The 16,601-nt window shown below is 32.3% G+C and overlaps 1 protein-coding gene across 3 annotated transcripts; it reads right to left on the reverse strand.

Moving 5' to 3' along the window:
* Nucleotides 1-966: 966 nt before the first annotated feature.
* Nucleotides 967-14,623, reverse strand: Kr-h2 (transmembrane protein 33-containing Krueppel homolog 2). 3 transcript variants are annotated; one of them, XM_089711242.1, is made up of 7 exons: nt 14,467-14,623; nt 12,423-12,584; nt 11,841-12,025; nt 4,135-4,202; nt 3,555-3,688; nt 3,100-3,318; nt 967-1,910 (listed from the first exon to the last, which is right to left on the reverse strand). In XM_089711242.1, exons 2-7 carry the CDS (start codon nt 12,581-12,583, stop codon nt 1,907-1,909), a joined length of 771 nt encoding a protein of 256 aa, XP_089567368.1. In that variant the 5' UTR covers nt 12,584; nt 14,467-14,623; the 3' UTR covers nt 967-1,906. The 3 variants fall into 3 exon arrangements, with proteins under 3 accessions (XP_089567368.1, XP_089567371.1, XP_089567369.1); XM_089711245.1 differs by lacking the exon at nt 14,467-14,623 and adding an exon at nt 14,067-14,231; XM_089711243.1 differs by lacking the exon at nt 967-1,910 and having other exon boundaries at nt 3,096-3,318.
* Nucleotides 14,624-16,601: the final 1,978 nt, after the last annotated feature.

Consider the following 16,601-nt stretch of genomic DNA (forward strand, 5'->3'; position numbering starts at 1 on the left):
AATCTTATTGAAAGAAGTAAAAATATTTTGAGCTCTTGCCTCATTCATGTGCACAGGTACAGCATATCGCTTTACTTTTAAAATCCAATCCTAATTATACAATAAGGTATAAATGCTATTATAATTGACGGGGAGGCTGAGAATCGCCATCATCATAACAAACTTTTAGTTAATCAGTGTATAAATTTAAGAGAGAAAATACATTTTGTTTATTACGATCTAACTGTGGTCTAATCTAACTGAAAACTACTCATTCGATTTTAAGGTAGCATTAAAAAGCTACATCATGACGGTGCGTTTATATCAAACGAATATAGAGCTAGAGCAAGAGCATTATTTCGTGCTCTTTTAGTGTAAACGAAATTCGTATTCAATGTTGTTCAGTATTAGAACGTTGCGTAGAATCTTTTCGAACGCACCAAGAACAACGAAAGAATGCTCTACGCCCGTCGACACTAAAAGAATTTGATATAAGGGATTAGAATGAGAATTCGCTATTTTGATGTAAATGCAATGTTTTATTGGCAATTTTTGGCTTATCCTGGATTTTCCCGGAAGAAGACGGTGTTTTCCTTCTGTAATAATTGTAATAGGTATCTAGTAGTCTGAATCGTGATGTGATCTATATTCGTATGACTTGAAAATAAGGTTCAAATTCAAATTGAAATATTTTTATTCATGAATATGGGTACAATTCAGATCTTATAATGTAGTTACATAGCAACAAAAACAGGCAATTTTTGGCTTATCCTGGATTTTCCCGGAAGAAGACGGTGTTTTCCTTCTGTAATAATTGTAATAGGTATCTAGTAGTCTGAATCGTGATGTGATCTATATTCGTATGACTTGAAAATAAGGTTCAAATTCAAATTGAAATATTTTTATTCATGAATATGGGTACAATTCAGATCTTATAATGTAGATGATTACAGGTAGATGAATGATTTAAATAAAAAAAACAGGAAATTTCTTAAACAACATTTATTTAAAATCCTTACTACATTCATCCCAAACCAAGTGCAAATATTAAGTCTTAATACAAAATGTGTATTTATTTTCTATTTTATGTATAACCGTATTCACATAATATATTGGAAATGAAGGTGTAAATTAAATGCAAAACAAAGTAAAATTGTGACAGTCATTAAAAAGAGAATCTTTTATTTTCAGCAATGTTCAAATGAACCATAGACATATAAGATCATTGATAACAAATACCTCGTCGTTAATTTTTTTTATTTTAAATGTATATGGAACAAATTTTAGCACATTTTTGACAAGGCTAGAGGTAAAATTGATTAATTATCCTACAACTCCTTAAATAACTAAATAAAATTGGACCAAAATTGTTCTCGTGTCATAAAAATTAATCTTACAATAGACCCGGTACACAATACAATAATTCAATACAACCAACTTATAACATACAAACATGCACGGTGTACTTTTATATATGCATATAATATGTAACTTAGACAGCAAAAAAACCCTAATCTTAACCTATCTGCGACTTACAGACAAATGATTTTTTCGATACAAATAAAATTTAGGTCAGTGTTGCATGTGATAAAATACAATGCAGTATATTATCTTAAATCCAGATTTTATTACTTAGATATAAAAGGCAAATTTAGCACACATAAGCTTAAGTTTGGACAGAGTTGGATAAAGTAGTACCTTTTAACCCGTACCTTATATATTTTATAAATTGTATAATAATGACCATAGATTAAAAAGAACTTAATAAACATCGACCCATGTGTGCTATGTTGTCTATGGTTGCACCAAGGAGCAAGTCTGCAGTTTTATTTTTATTACATATTAGCTGTCAAAGAGTAACAGCTTAAAATAAAATAAATATTTCCATAGACTGTTGAGTGATGCATCGATGATTCGACAGCAATGCTTATCTGAAAAAAAATTATATGTGAGAAAGATGAAAATATCGTTTTGAGATTAGATGTTTTTAAAGTTATAGATACGAAAGTCAGGAAATTGCCTGTCATGCTGGCGAGCGAGCTACGTTTTTTATGCGCGAGAGTGAAAGAGAAGAGTAATAAACAACTTTTGCTGGCAAAGGCGTTTCATCCTAGGAGGTGCAGTGAATTTCCATAAATAATTACAATAAAGTTATACCTGCTCACTCATTTAATAATTAATATCACTATTTAAAATCTGTCGTAAAAAAATCCAATCAATAAAATAAGTACCTTTACACATTACAAGTAAATTACATAATTACACACGCTCTTGTTCCCGTATCATTTCATAAATAACGCACGAAACGGAGCTTACGGAGCGCTCTCGATTGCGCTCCAATGAAATAAGATTCAGTACATTGCCTAAATACGAAATCCAATAAGAGTGAAAGAGAAATTTCGACACGGTCCTGCGCGTGAAACAAAAGATTTACTATGGAAAAATAGGCATATTCGGAGCGCCGCTCTCACGCGACGTTGCCGTTTATTACCGCCGCATCGCATGACAGCAGCAATTGCGCACGACGTTGCCACTCCTATATAAACAAACACTGAATACGCGCGCGAATGCAAATTCGTGTAGTTTATACTTTTTAGTGTTTAAATGGATAATTGTTTTTTTTTTTTGTAACAAATGATCCCGGTAACGCTATTGCATTTTCGTAGTTTTAATTTAAGTGAACACCGATACTACATATTATTTTGTCTCGAGCCGCCTCTCGTTGCTGGCGATATTGTTGTTGTTTAACCTGTCTTCTTATGATATGATATTCAATAATAAATTCTGTTAAATGGCCAAGAGATGTCAAGTTCCTGTAAAGTGTAACATGATATTGTAAGACTATACTAATATGATAGTCTCTCATACGGTGTCATTATACGATCTTTGCATATTGCAAAGATCTATAGGAGGCAATTTTAGAGAGAGAATATATTCTACATTTACGTGTAATATGAGATTGTGTCGTACGTGCGGCGTGTTTTGCATGTTTGCCGTTCGTGTTGCATGTGTTACATGTGTCGAATGTAAAATTATGCCATACGTGTGACTTGTGTTACATGTGTGTGTGCATGTTGCGTGTCTTACATGTGTGCGTGCGTGTTGTGTGTGTGCACTCACTGCTGTATCTCGACGGGCGGCGCCAGGCGGCACACGAGCTGCACGGCGGCGAGCAGCGCCGAGCGCAGCGGCGCGGGCAGCGCGGGGCGCGCGGCGGTGCGCTCGGCGAACTCGCGCAGCTCGCGGAACGTGTTGCGCGTGTACGGGTTGCGGCGGGACGTGTACCGCCACGTCACGAAGTAGTAGTACATGAACGGCGAGAGCAAACCGCTGTACCCGCTGGAACGCACACAGATAAGAAATTAGAAAAAGAAAACAAAAACAGATGCGTAGCACCTACACCAAAATTTTACTTGTGTATTTTGGTGTATAAATAAATTGTGTATTTATTTATACACCAAAATACACATGTCGATTAGAAAACCAGTCAACTCGATTAAAATGTATTTTATTTCGTCTTTGACAACCCTAAATAACGAATAAATAATTACTATTATTTAAACAGGACTACTTACAGCAGGGCTAAGAAAGCGATGAGCGGGAATAGCACGATTTCAGCCAAAGCGGCCGCACGCAAAATGTTCCTCGCTTGGAATTCCACCAGCGAGATACCGATGCGAACCACCCACAATGAGTTCTGGCCTAGAGTCTGAAAGGAAATACATTAAACATATTTAATATTTTTAAAGCAACTAGCCTCAAAATGGCTCGAAAAGTATCCGAAACAAAACTCTGCCTACGTTTGTAGTTGGCAGAGTTTTCTAATGAGCGATACGATCGAATATGAACATTACTGCCACGAAATAAGGTGTTAATTTCAATTAATGTTTCATTGACGACCTTTAGGCCATGTGACTGCTAGCTAGGAAATGTTAAATCTAAAAGTTTAAATAGAAACTGAAATATCATAAACGTACTTGCTGGTTTTTTATTTGTCACTCTTTCTCTCTCTCCCTTACACTTCTTCTGCTTTAAACTCCTGTCTCTGTCTCTAGCTTCAAATTCCCTTTTTACAACACCACCACCAAATTGCTCAAGCTCTTTTGGCTTTTCTATCTTCTTATCTAATAAAGAAAAATTAAAAATGGTACTTACATCAAGAATGACGAGCGAGTAGGAAGCTGCGTGAAGCATCGCGAACAGGAATATTGGCACCAGAATTACTGATCATATTCGATTAAGGAATAATTGCTTATATCATACTTAAACTAAAATACATATACCTCTTAATGACAGAACTATTCCATAACAATAGCATTTATTTAAAAAAAAGAGCGTGTCCCGAGTACACGTTTCAGAAGTTAAACTTCTTAGGCAAGATATAACGATACCACAGAATACATAATACATAGTAGCTAAGGCGCTGACTCCACGAGCGAGAGAATCGCGACGAGTCCGCCCTTATATCGTCGGATAATCTCCACGAACGAGCGATAATTCCGCCGCGTATCGTCACGAGTCGTAAAGGAATCGCAGCGTTTCCGCGGCGACTCGTAACGGTATCACCACGTTTCCTTGAAGAGAACTACGAGAAGACCAGAGGCAACGCTGAAATGACGCTGCGTTTGACAGCGGGCCCGCCGCGCGCTCGTCGCTAGCCCGCTGCTGGTCGCGGCGGGCTAGCGACGATGTAATGACGTTTCGCGCGCTCATTGCCACTCGTCGCATCGCGGCGATAATATCGCCGTGTGGAGACGGTTCCATAGAGAGTGTATAGAAATACGTGGCACGACGATAATATCGCCGCGATTCTCTCGCTCGTGGAGTCAGTAAACGCTACAGAACGGACACTCTAGAACGGACACTCTCCGCCTCCCGCCAAAATTAAACACTTACCTCACCCCGCGCACGATCAGGCTAAAAATGGTCCGCATTTTTATGCAAGGACGATACGCAACGAAGATTGACAACATTAATCAAATTGACTGAAAGTAATTTATTATTTTGGATTTGTGTTTTCGTTTTTCGTAGAAAATAGTTAGATATTGTGCTGTTTACGGATGTATTTCATCAGAAAAACGCGAATTTTTTTTTTTACGCTAGTCACAAATGTGCCAACCATAAAGCGTTAACACACACATTTGCAGTCTCTACAGTGTGACTGTCAAAACGATAATTTTGTATGGAGTGTCCGGACTCCGGGGTGTGACGATACCAAAATCGCCGCCTTATTCCATGTCATGACAGTATTGTCATGACGCGACTTGAAATTTTACTCTCAACACGCATAAAGAAGTTTCATTTCAATAATTAATTGAGAATTTTATGAAAAATAAAGCAATTGTTATAATGAAAGTTTTTTATTGATCATTAATACGAGGCATCCTTTATAGTGAAGCATTCAAACGTAGTGAATAAACAATTGGTCTTTATTGATTGACCGAGGAAGTTTAATAACCTCTATACTTAAATATGTATTTGAACATATAAAAGGATAAAGCACTATTGTTTTTAAAAGCATTTTATAATTTATAGTTCCGATACTAATAGACAATTTTATAATATTGAGTTTATATTCTTTTTTTTTAATTAATTACAAACCTAAATACACAAATGAATCTAAATTGTGAATTATCCAGAAAATGGCTATAAAATTCAAACATTATAGATTATTAGTTAACGACATTAACAGTAATTATTATTCGAATAATACTTCTGAAAGTTAGACACAACATCTATAATTATATTATATAGTGTTCACGTGTAAAAATATATTTATAGTAAGTTTTCGTGATACAGTAGCTACTAATTAGAGATAGACATTATATTTAAAACTGATAATATCATGCAAAGCTGCTAGAAAGTGTTTTGTATGTTTGTGGGTCACAGGTACCTAAACTGTCAAATTTAATTGTCAAACTGGTATATAAATACTATAGCCACAGTATTACCATTATTTCCTACAGTAAGGAATCGCCTTTGATGTCGCGCGATGCCGCCGCCAGCGTAGGTACTTACGCTGCCACACGAAAATACGCTAGGGTTGCAACAAATGGAAAATAAAACAATTGTGATTATTAATATTATGATGAAATCTTTATTCATATGTACATTCAAAATAATTGCGATTATTAAATCTGATGTAATTATTTGTTCATAAATATATAATTACATATATTGCACTGCTAAATATTATTTACGTGGACACTTTATTTTTGGATGTTCTTAATTGTATATTATAACATTTAACTAAGTAATGCATTCGCATTGGGATGTACAATCTGATTAGAAAATAATGAGGACAACATATACATAGCTTTGATTTTAATTCAACAGATACAATTAATACAATCTTTCTGAAATATTGTTTCCTTCTGGGATTTCAATGTAGATTTACATCCGTAAACCGAACAGTTTGTGCGCGCCATAATAGAATATGTAAGTACGTATGTATAATAAAATTATTACACAAAAAATACGACTGCGACATCCTTTCGCGCTAGGTAAAGCAAACTAAGCATGTTTGCTTTACGCGGCCCGCGTCGCCCGACCCCCGCCAGTTCCCCTCCGTTTCTCTGCACAAGTACATTCGTCGCACTACTTTAGGAAATAATGGTAATACTGTGCTATAGCTGTGTTTTGTCCATTTATTAGTATGAGTTTATTCTGGTAAAAAAGGAAAATGATTTACCTTTTTCCATTCTAAATCCAGAAAAATACAATTATACATACTTACATACGCAATATACATTAAACAGTACACTTATGTGAAAACTCATCATTTATTTAAATATTGACTAAAAACCTTGGTATAAGCCTAGTACTACAAGATAATTTATTTTGTTATTTTCCATATGAATATTTAATTTTTTTTATGTAACATAATGTTGACCTGACACAAAAAACTCTCACGTAAATTGCAATATACTGATAAGTAAAGAGATAAATTAAAGTATATAAATATGCGGAGTTGTAGGTAAATTCGTAATAATATAATGATCCTGTGGCATCATAAAACTCGCTCCTTCATAGCATATATTTGAAAATGAAAATAATTCAAATATATTATAATCAAAAACGATTATTTGCTTATTATATACCGACGGTATAATATTATGTGCTTATTGCTAGTTACGTATACATCATAATATTTTATGCTTAGATTTTATGTAAGTACGTGTAATGTCGAACTTCCTAAAGAGATATTAATGTATACTAGTAAATAAGATTTGTCTTATATGCCTATTTCATTCATAACAAAAACCAATCGAATTATATTAGACTGGTTAGAAATAAGACCTTTTGCTATAAAGGCATTGCAGGAAAAAAACACATTTCACACACAAACGAAAAATGTCACAAATATTGACACATTCTTAAATTTTTTTTGACACAATCTTAATTCTTCTCTAATACATTTGAATTTGTTGTTCCCATCGGATTTCCATATTCTTTGAATACTTTGTGGTTATAGTTTACAAAGTGGTAAAAAAAATGTGTGCGTGTTCTAGTGTACACCCGTAAGAAGTGAAACTTCTTTATGACCTTATTTAAAAAAAAATAATTTACTATACACATACATTTTACAGAAATACGTCCGTTACGCGCCATCGATTCGACAAGATGGCGCGTAACGGAAAAATGTCACGCGTAACGATAAAATGTTACACTAAATTTTTTTCCAACCCCGATAAAGAAGTTTCATTTCAACAATCATTTAAAATTACCTATAGATACGCATATTCGATTATGTACAACCATATATGGTCCCTTTAACGCGGCCTTGTGTATCTTGTTTTAATTTTATTAAAACGATTTTATTTACCTTGTTTTTTCATTTCAATGCTCTTGCGCTTGGTGACATAATATACTTAAGTAAGGCCGATTAAACTATGTATTATAGTACTTATTCTTCTATAGGAAAGCCTTTTATAAAAAAGAACTGGAGACTGAAAAAGAGAGCGTATGTACCGAGCACACGTGTCAGAAGTGAAACTTCTTTGGCAGGATTTAAAGATACCAATATCGTCGGCTCACTCCATGACGTGACGGTATTGCCTTATATTTAGGTACCTACTGTAAATGCGCTTATAGAAGTTTCATTTTAAAACTATTTTGACGTAATTACATATTTATATTTGAATATCCCATACGAAGCTAACATAAAGCAATTTGAGTGACTATTCTAACTGTACTACTCTTAAATCTGTCTTACTTGGGTAACGGTTATTTGATAAATTTAAAGTAAAAAACTTTAACTGTTCCGATGTACATTCATTTTTGTAATAATATAAATAGCGGATTTGTCTTGACGAATAAAATAAATATCCGAAATTTTGAACCAATTTAATAAAGGCTAAGAATTTTGTTATGAATTCAATTACAAAATAACCCTTATTTTTAAGAATGCAGACCTTAAAATGCTTTGGTCAGTAATTCAATCCGTTATATTATAATAGAAATTCAACCTAATTCATACGACCATAAAGATTACTTTAATGGTAAATTAAATAATATATATGCAGAGGACGGTGAGAGTCACGTTGCGCATGAGTTGTCACTTGGCCCTCATGGCGGCCGGCGCGGGGCCGGTTAAATTTTACTTGAGACCTACAATACATTTCTTAATATTAACTATATAAACGAGAGCTATCATCTTATCCTATCCTATAAATGCGAAAGTTTGTGAAGATGGATGTATGTGTATGTGTAGGTGTGTATGTTTGTTACTCTTTCACTCAAATACTACTGAACCAATTACAATGCAATTTAGCACACATATAGAGGGTAACTTGGATAGGTTTAACCCCGGAAATCCCATGGAAATGGGGACTATGCGGGGTTTTTCTTTGAAAATGCGGGTGAAGCCGCGGAAAGCTAGTAGGTAATTCATAAATTATAACTGAGGAAAGTTACATCGAAATCCATTCAGCAGTTTCAAAGATTAAAAACCTAAACTGACCTATACATATACAGGTACATAAAAACAACTTGTTTAACAACATTTTGGTTACCTCTAACGTAATATAATTTTTATATGTTGTTTAAACGGAAAGTATTAAAGACATTAATTACGTTATTGTAGTTATAAAAACCTGTTCCGGTTCACCTTGACATCGCGGAGTAGATAAATCTACGATGGCATATTTTCTCTACGTCACAACTCACAACTCGTCTCAAAACACGAAATATACAAAATTTTATACCTATAATAATGAATTAAATCGTTACGAAGTTTAATAAATTTTCTAGTAAAAAATAGATCAATAAAAAGTAAAGCCATTTCTATATAAAATACACATATTTATGTGAGTAGATACTACAATTCGACATTGACAAACGACCTATAATTTATAATCATATAGAGTATACTAGTTAACCTGATCGAATATGATAAGATCTTTTTACCTCACAAGTCACATTTGTATATTAAGGAATAATAAAATAATTAGCATTATTAAATTTATTAGATAGATTAAATTCATTAAAGTAATTACTGTATTATTTCAAATTAACAAAGTTTATAAATAGGTAGATTTTATATGTTTGTGCTCCTAGATAATAAACATTGAAAATTGAAATCTGTTGATCTTTATAAGTGTTAATCCAAACACAAACATTCGACTCTATAACGTTACAGGTTACTAGCAAAAACGAGTACCTACTTACTTACAAAAAAAAATCGAAACCGTTGGCCATTATTGATTTTTTTAATAAAAATAGTTACCTAATTTTGAACTTGATCATCAACTATTTTCATTGCAAATATCGCAATATCAGTGTTGTGGTTTAGTCCTGAAAGCGTGACAGACAAACAGACTTTCGCATTTATAATATTTAGTATGGACAATGGACATATAATACGATATGATGATGATACCAATATATTCTGTGTACACAGACAGGTGACGTTATCTATCTAATCAATATTATACCTGTCTACTTCGTTTGTTTTACGCAATATGAGATAAAAATAATATTCAGCGTTTATCTTTTGAATAATTCTTGATCGGTCATAGAAAATCTTAATTTATCTTATATAATATTATAATTAATAAGATGTTGGATTTAGATAATCATGTTTACGATACGAAATAGTTGAATCGAAATGTGATGCAAATATAATATTTTGTGACATCATTTAGGTACATGATAGGTTATATCCACAAAAAAGCAATAGATTATTCAGTGTAATAATAAATTGTATATCAGTGGATTTGCCTAAGATTGGCTAAGCATGATAGCTGTTAAAATTTTTGAAAAATAAACATTCCAAATGAAATAAGAGCAGGCAACTAATGTAATTCTTTGGAAATTTACAATGTATGAGATATATCATATTTAATAATTGTAATATGTATGAATCATGTATAGTAAAAGACAGGCACCTATCAAAATCGTGTCGTCAAAAAATTCACTTTCCATAAGTAAGTTAAGTTAAGGCTTATACATGCGCTAATAACCTTGACCATACTTGACGGATCTCAAACCTCTCCCGCTGCACCTTCTTTTTTCCTCGCATTTTGTATTTAAAAAGATACCAATCAGTGAAAAAAAAAATCCTCGTCAGGGATTGTTGTGTAACTGATAATTTATTAAACATAAAATTTTCAGAGCTCTAAGTCAGCAGGTTACGAAGTTTATAGAGTATTTGCGGAAAAATCGATGACCACGGCACATTTTTTTTCTAGAAATCTATTAACTTTGGGAAAAATTCCTCGCGAGCAATTAAAGATCAAAGACCATCCTATTTTATATATTTTTTTCGGTATTGTGCTTTATGTTGTACCAGACTTTATAGAGGTTGAACATAGTCGAAATTGCCGGGTAACGCCTTAAGGCATCCAATACGAGACCGGATAGTTGCTACTTCATTTTATAATATAAAAATGAATCGCAAAATGTGTTGGTAAGCGCATAACTCGAGAACGGCTGAACCGATTTCGATAATTCTTTTTTTATTATATTCCTGGAAGTACGAGGATGGTTCTTATGTAGAGAAAACATAAGAATGTACCACGGGCGAAGCCGGGGCGGACCGCTAGTTTTATAATATAAAATCCAATGACACTGTGTATTTAAAAATCAGATATTACGTGTGATTGTAGACAATATAAAGAATTATCGCGTTAATGTAGCCTCAAGGTTGTGACGACCGATGTACTTTGCTGCATAGAATATTCAAGCAAAACATTTAAAAATAAAATACATATTTGTATCTTTTATGTGCGACATAGCAAAACATAAGTAAAATATACATTATTTTTGTATACGAATTATACCTACCTACTTTAGCAAATGTGACGTTTGTAGCAAACCCACTAATTGTTCAATATATGATTTTTTATTTAATAATTTATATATCTAAAAATATTGAGTCCTTAACACTTTCTAAAAATTGGAACGGACGAAAAATCTATTTCTCAAATGGGTTATTCGATTGAACTTAATCACATTATATCATTGAATTAAGTATATACAAACACAGATAAGTATTAAATAATATAAATAGTATTAATCTTATGTAATTTTATTCTAATGTCTTTATGTAACTGCCGAGGTCAAAGAAAGCACGTGTTTATTAATTGTATTGCACATAATGAAGATAAAATGTCTTTCATTATCTAAAAAATGTAGCGTTAATTAAGTTTAAAGATTGAATACATATTTAGTTGTTACTACTGTGATTCATTTTATTGAGTTCATTATTTCTCGAACTACCTTCAAAGTATCTAATTTCTAATTTATAAACCGAAACTTACACGTACATTCCTCAGGAAATTTGAACACACATTTCTACACAACTTAGACATAATTTGAAGTATTTAACTACTTATGAACTAAATTATTAAAAAGGATACATATATGCGGTGTGACGTTCATGAAGATCAATGAATAGAAGAGATAATGAGCGCTGTCCTCAAGGAAGAATCTGTTGAGGAACTCTCTAGAGAGTGCTATTTCATTTGGCGGTATCCTCTGGTGGAGTCGGAGGGCGGAGGTCGCGGCATTCGCTAGGAGTGCCTTGTAGAATGATGATACGGGACTGTTGGGAAATAGGTTGCTATAGTCTATGTATGTTGATTATTAAGTAAAAATATGACGCTTCTAAGACAAGTGACGAAGAACAGAATGTATTACAAAACTAATTAGTAATAAGATATGTAAATAATGATCCTTTGCATGATAAAACAGTGAAATCATTCCCTTCTATTGTCTATAAAAACCGTGGGGGTTAATTTCTACATGATAACAAATAATTCTATGAAAACCAGTAAAAGTTTATAAATAAATCAGGATATGTTATGCATCAAGTAAGCTGTGTTAACAATGAATTTATCCAGTTGCTAAAAAAAAAAATTAAATTTTGATACCAAACATAAATTAAGTACCACTAAATACTAATAATTCATTTAACAATTATTAAACAAAATAACACTTACTTGGTGAAAATAGGGATGACATATCCGATAGTGCACAAAATAGTTAAAATTCGTACACCCCACAGGGCAACGTCTACTTTGTTGGCCATAAGGTGAGCTTTCAATGCCGGCATGCCCTTTGGTGGGCCGGTGTCACCTGCTTGCGGGTTTGGTTCAGCCATTCTGGAGAAAATATATTATATGAGTTTACCATCATTTTAGTATAAGACTAGCTTCGGTCCACGACTTTGTACGTGCATCCCCGATTTTCCCCGTTCCCACAAGAATTTCGGGAAATCCTTTCTTAGCGGATGCCTACGTCCTAACATCTACCTGCATGCCAAATTTCAGCCCGATATGTCCAGTGGTTTGTGCTGTGCGTTGATAGATCACTATATCAGTCACCTTTGAGTTTTATATATATATAGATAAGCTAACATAGATACTGGGGAAAGTGTTGGACGCTTCTAGATATTGATTCATTAAACCATATCTACATTCAATACATGCCACATATTAATGTTATATACAAACCTACCATTTAATTTATTGTTAATAGTACAAGGAAGGTTATAAAATGGTAAAAATCGTATAACCTATTGTGATCTCATGTAGGTATGGTTATAAGGAAAATATGCTAATGATTCTAGATTAATCAAGTTTTGCATTAATATTCATATTTCTAAATAGTTCCTTTTTAAATACAGTACATCTCAGTAAGTCCCAAAAAGAGTGCCCTTCAACGGTTTAATGAATATAAAGTTTTAATTTTTAATTTTATAAAATTTGTTTGAAACAATAACAGAAGATATTATCCTAAAATTTTACTAAAACAAGTTAACATAAAATTTAATTAGTTTCTTGAATGGATTTAAGAAAATAATACTTACACATTAAATTAAGACACAAATAGAAATTAGCAAATTTTTAAAACACCTCCACGGTCATATTGGAGAGATGTGTGCCATATATTAATATAATATTTGTAAATTCATTTTTTTTTTTGCTTTGATCACAATCCTCAATAAATACATCAAAGTGAATTATAAGAAACATTGTATTTATGGACATAAAAAAAATTATCAGTAATTAGTCTTGACATTGAAATGTTTAACTTATGTAAATAATTCTCAGTAATTATTCACAATAACCTTCAGATATCTACCTGAGTAGACTTTATTATTTTATTACAATAATTGTAAAATAAATAAATCTTCATGATGAAATATTAAAATAAACTTCTAAGTTTTCTTAGTAAATTTTGATAATTTTCAGAAAATGAAATTGGGTCATTGAATCATCACTATCATATAGCTGTATTCCATCTTAAAAGAAGGTCAAAGAAAGTCTCATTGCAATAAGTATAAAAACTTTTACTATAAAAGTTAACTGTATTTTGATATTAAGCTTAACTGTCATGCATCAGTTTGATTATATTCCTAGAGGCTAGAATGTATGAATCAATTCTACTAATTTTACCAGTACATTCTTAATGCAGAGAAACATTTATGCAAAACTTTAGAAGATATTCTATAAAAAGAGTTTAAAGTTAAATTAAATGAGAAATATATTTTAAAGCAATAACAATGTTTACTTTGTAATAATTAAGATTAAGGTATTAAGGACAACTAAAATAGTTATTGTTATCAGGTGAAATGAATATACCTTTGAGCAGAATATACCTAAAGATAATGTTATCAGGTTAGGCACAGTGTCAGATAAAAAGTCAGATTGAAACTAAAATTAAATGCACGAAGAATACGTGACGGTTTACTTCACATTTTAATACAATGGATTATTAGGACACTGAAGAGGGAAGTGATTATTAAATATTTATTGAACAAGTGGGCCACGACAAAAATGCGATACTCAATGGATTGTGAAAAATTATAAACCAAACCTTCGTTAGGTCACATAAACCTGAAATTTTATTAGCTCGTGTTGTCACGAAGTGGAAAAACTCGTTTATGGAAAAATTAATTTGTGAAAATCATACTTAATTTGTAAAGTTATTAGGCATAATTTATTTATTTTAATAAGAGAACTCGAGTCGGAAAATACTTACATTCTTTTGTTAAATAGCTTGGTACACTTATTGAATTGATATAATTAATTTCGAAAATTAAAAATATCAAATCACACAACGCAATCCACGAACGCACGATACGTGAACATTATTTGTTGGATGACAGATCACAGATGAGTGATGACAAGTTAAAAATTGAAACTTTACCATGTCCACAGATTACTCAACATCGTTGCAGACAATGAATAGAAAATCTTTCATAGATTGATTTTTATTTTTGAATATTCTGTTATTATTCGATATATCCATAGAGCAAGAAGCTTATATCTAATAACACTGGAGATTGCACTATGACCATTAACTTGTAACAAGAAAATATGACGTTGAATGACACCTGTATGTTTTTTTATTCCTTTCACACCAACTTGCCAAGTTAGAGCGTTTTCACATTATCCGATCCGATATCGGATATCGGAAGCCGATAGCCGATATCCGATATCGGAGGGAAGTAAAATGTATGAAATATGTGCCTGTCTTTCACATTGTCCGGTCCGATATCGGATATCGGAGCCGACACCGATATTCCCAGTGGCTATCGGACGATAATGTTCAGTGTTGCCAACTCAATTTTCGAAAAGGCAGTATACCAACAGCAAAAAAGCACTAGTTTGTGTATTTTCAGTCTTTTAAGCCGCTCAATCTTTAAAAAAATTATTTGCTTTTAACCTAAAACCCTTTCTATTAAAAGAAACCTTTTTTTATTAAGAAAACACACATTTAAGTATTTATAGGCATTTAAAATACGATTTCTACGGCAGGTATTTTTATTTGCCGTATTAAAATATACGGCAATTGGCTGAACGGCAATTTATAATAGTAGTAAACAAAAATATATTTCGTTCTTAAATTCAAATATCTATCTTCGAAAACATTAGGTCTATCATCTTTATTTTATCTCATTCTGCCTCGCTCCTCCTCCTACTCGGATGTTGGTTGTGCTGTTTATTGTATTGTTGTCATTGAGTGCTTTGTTTTTAACCGACTTCAAAAAAAGGAGGAGATTTCACACCGATTTTATTTTTATTTTGAATTTACAACAAAGAATACAAAGTTTGAAAACTCTTAATTATTCTAAAATAATTGTTTATGATAATTAAATAATTTATGTATCTTTACTTACAGGAAATTACAACAATCATATTACAAATATATTTGAACGAGTGACAATATTATTTTAGGATATTACAGTGTAATAAGAAAAAGAAAAGAAAATGTGAACAAAGATCGTATCACTTAGAATAAATTTATCATAGGTACTACATGAACTTTTATAAATGTATGTAGTGAAAAAATGACTAAATGACTAGGTACGTCTTGCTAAAAATACATTTAATAGATTTTGAAAGGTATTATTTGAAACTATTATTATTAAAAACTATTATATAATACTAGGTTGTAGTAGGTATTGATATAAATTTATTTAATTTATAATGTGTTAACATACGTATATTATGTTATACAAATGACCGATATCAAAACTATTTAGTAAATAGCACATCTAAATAATATGCAGTAAGTTGTGATATCAATTTTTTTTTACATTTTACTTTTCTTTTTTGAAGTTGTTTTTCTTTATCGTAGTTATTTTTAATGTACATGTACAACTATGATTTATAACATTTGATTTTTTTTAATTATACCTTTTTTTATCAACTGGCAATTTAGTTTAGTTTTCTCTAAACATTTCTGGCAACACTCATGATGATATCGGAACGATTTTATCGGGCAATGTGAAAGGGCAAATTGTATCCGATATCGGATATCGGCTATCGGCGTCCGATATCCGATATCGGATCGGATAATGTGAAAACGCTCTTAGTGTGATTGCGTGTGATTGATACCTACCAAGAAGCTTATATCTAATACACTGGAGATTTCGATATGAACATTAACGTGTAACAAGAAAATATTGCCCAGTTGTTGTTTTTTATCACTTTCACACCTAACTTGGTATTGCCACTGTTAATACGAAGTTTTCCCAAGGCTACTATGTATGCAGTAATATTCTGTGCAAAAGGTTAGTTTTAAAGTGAAACTTTTATTACATCATCTCAAACTTTTTGGTCTGTGTAGCGCATGTCGCGTGACGGTCGGCTGCCGAGTAGGTATAAAGC

The sequence above is a fragment of the Colias philodice genome, chromosome 26 (assembly GCF_061535455.1).
Source record: "Colias philodice isolate Cphi_HAF_F1 chromosome 26, ilColPhil1 Martin Lab GWU primary, whole genome shotgun sequence".
Lineage (NCBI taxonomy): Eukaryota > Metazoa > Arthropoda > Insecta > Lepidoptera > Pieridae > Colias > Colias philodice.

Bases quoted from the DNA above. Each gene is read 5' to 3' on its own strand.
- Kr-h2 (XM_089711242.1), bottom strand. From the start codon at position 12,583: ATGGCTGAACCAAACCCGCAAGCAGGTGACACCGGCCCACCAAAGGGC. The intron at 4,203-11,840 runs GTATCCTTTTTA...GAATATGATCAG, and splicing joins GAACGTCACACCGCATATAT to TAATTCTGGTGCCAATATTC. The intron at 3,319-3,554 runs GTAAGTAGTCCT...TGTGCGTTCCAG, and splicing joins ATCGCTTTCTTAGCCCTGCT to CGGGTACAGCGGTTTGCTCT.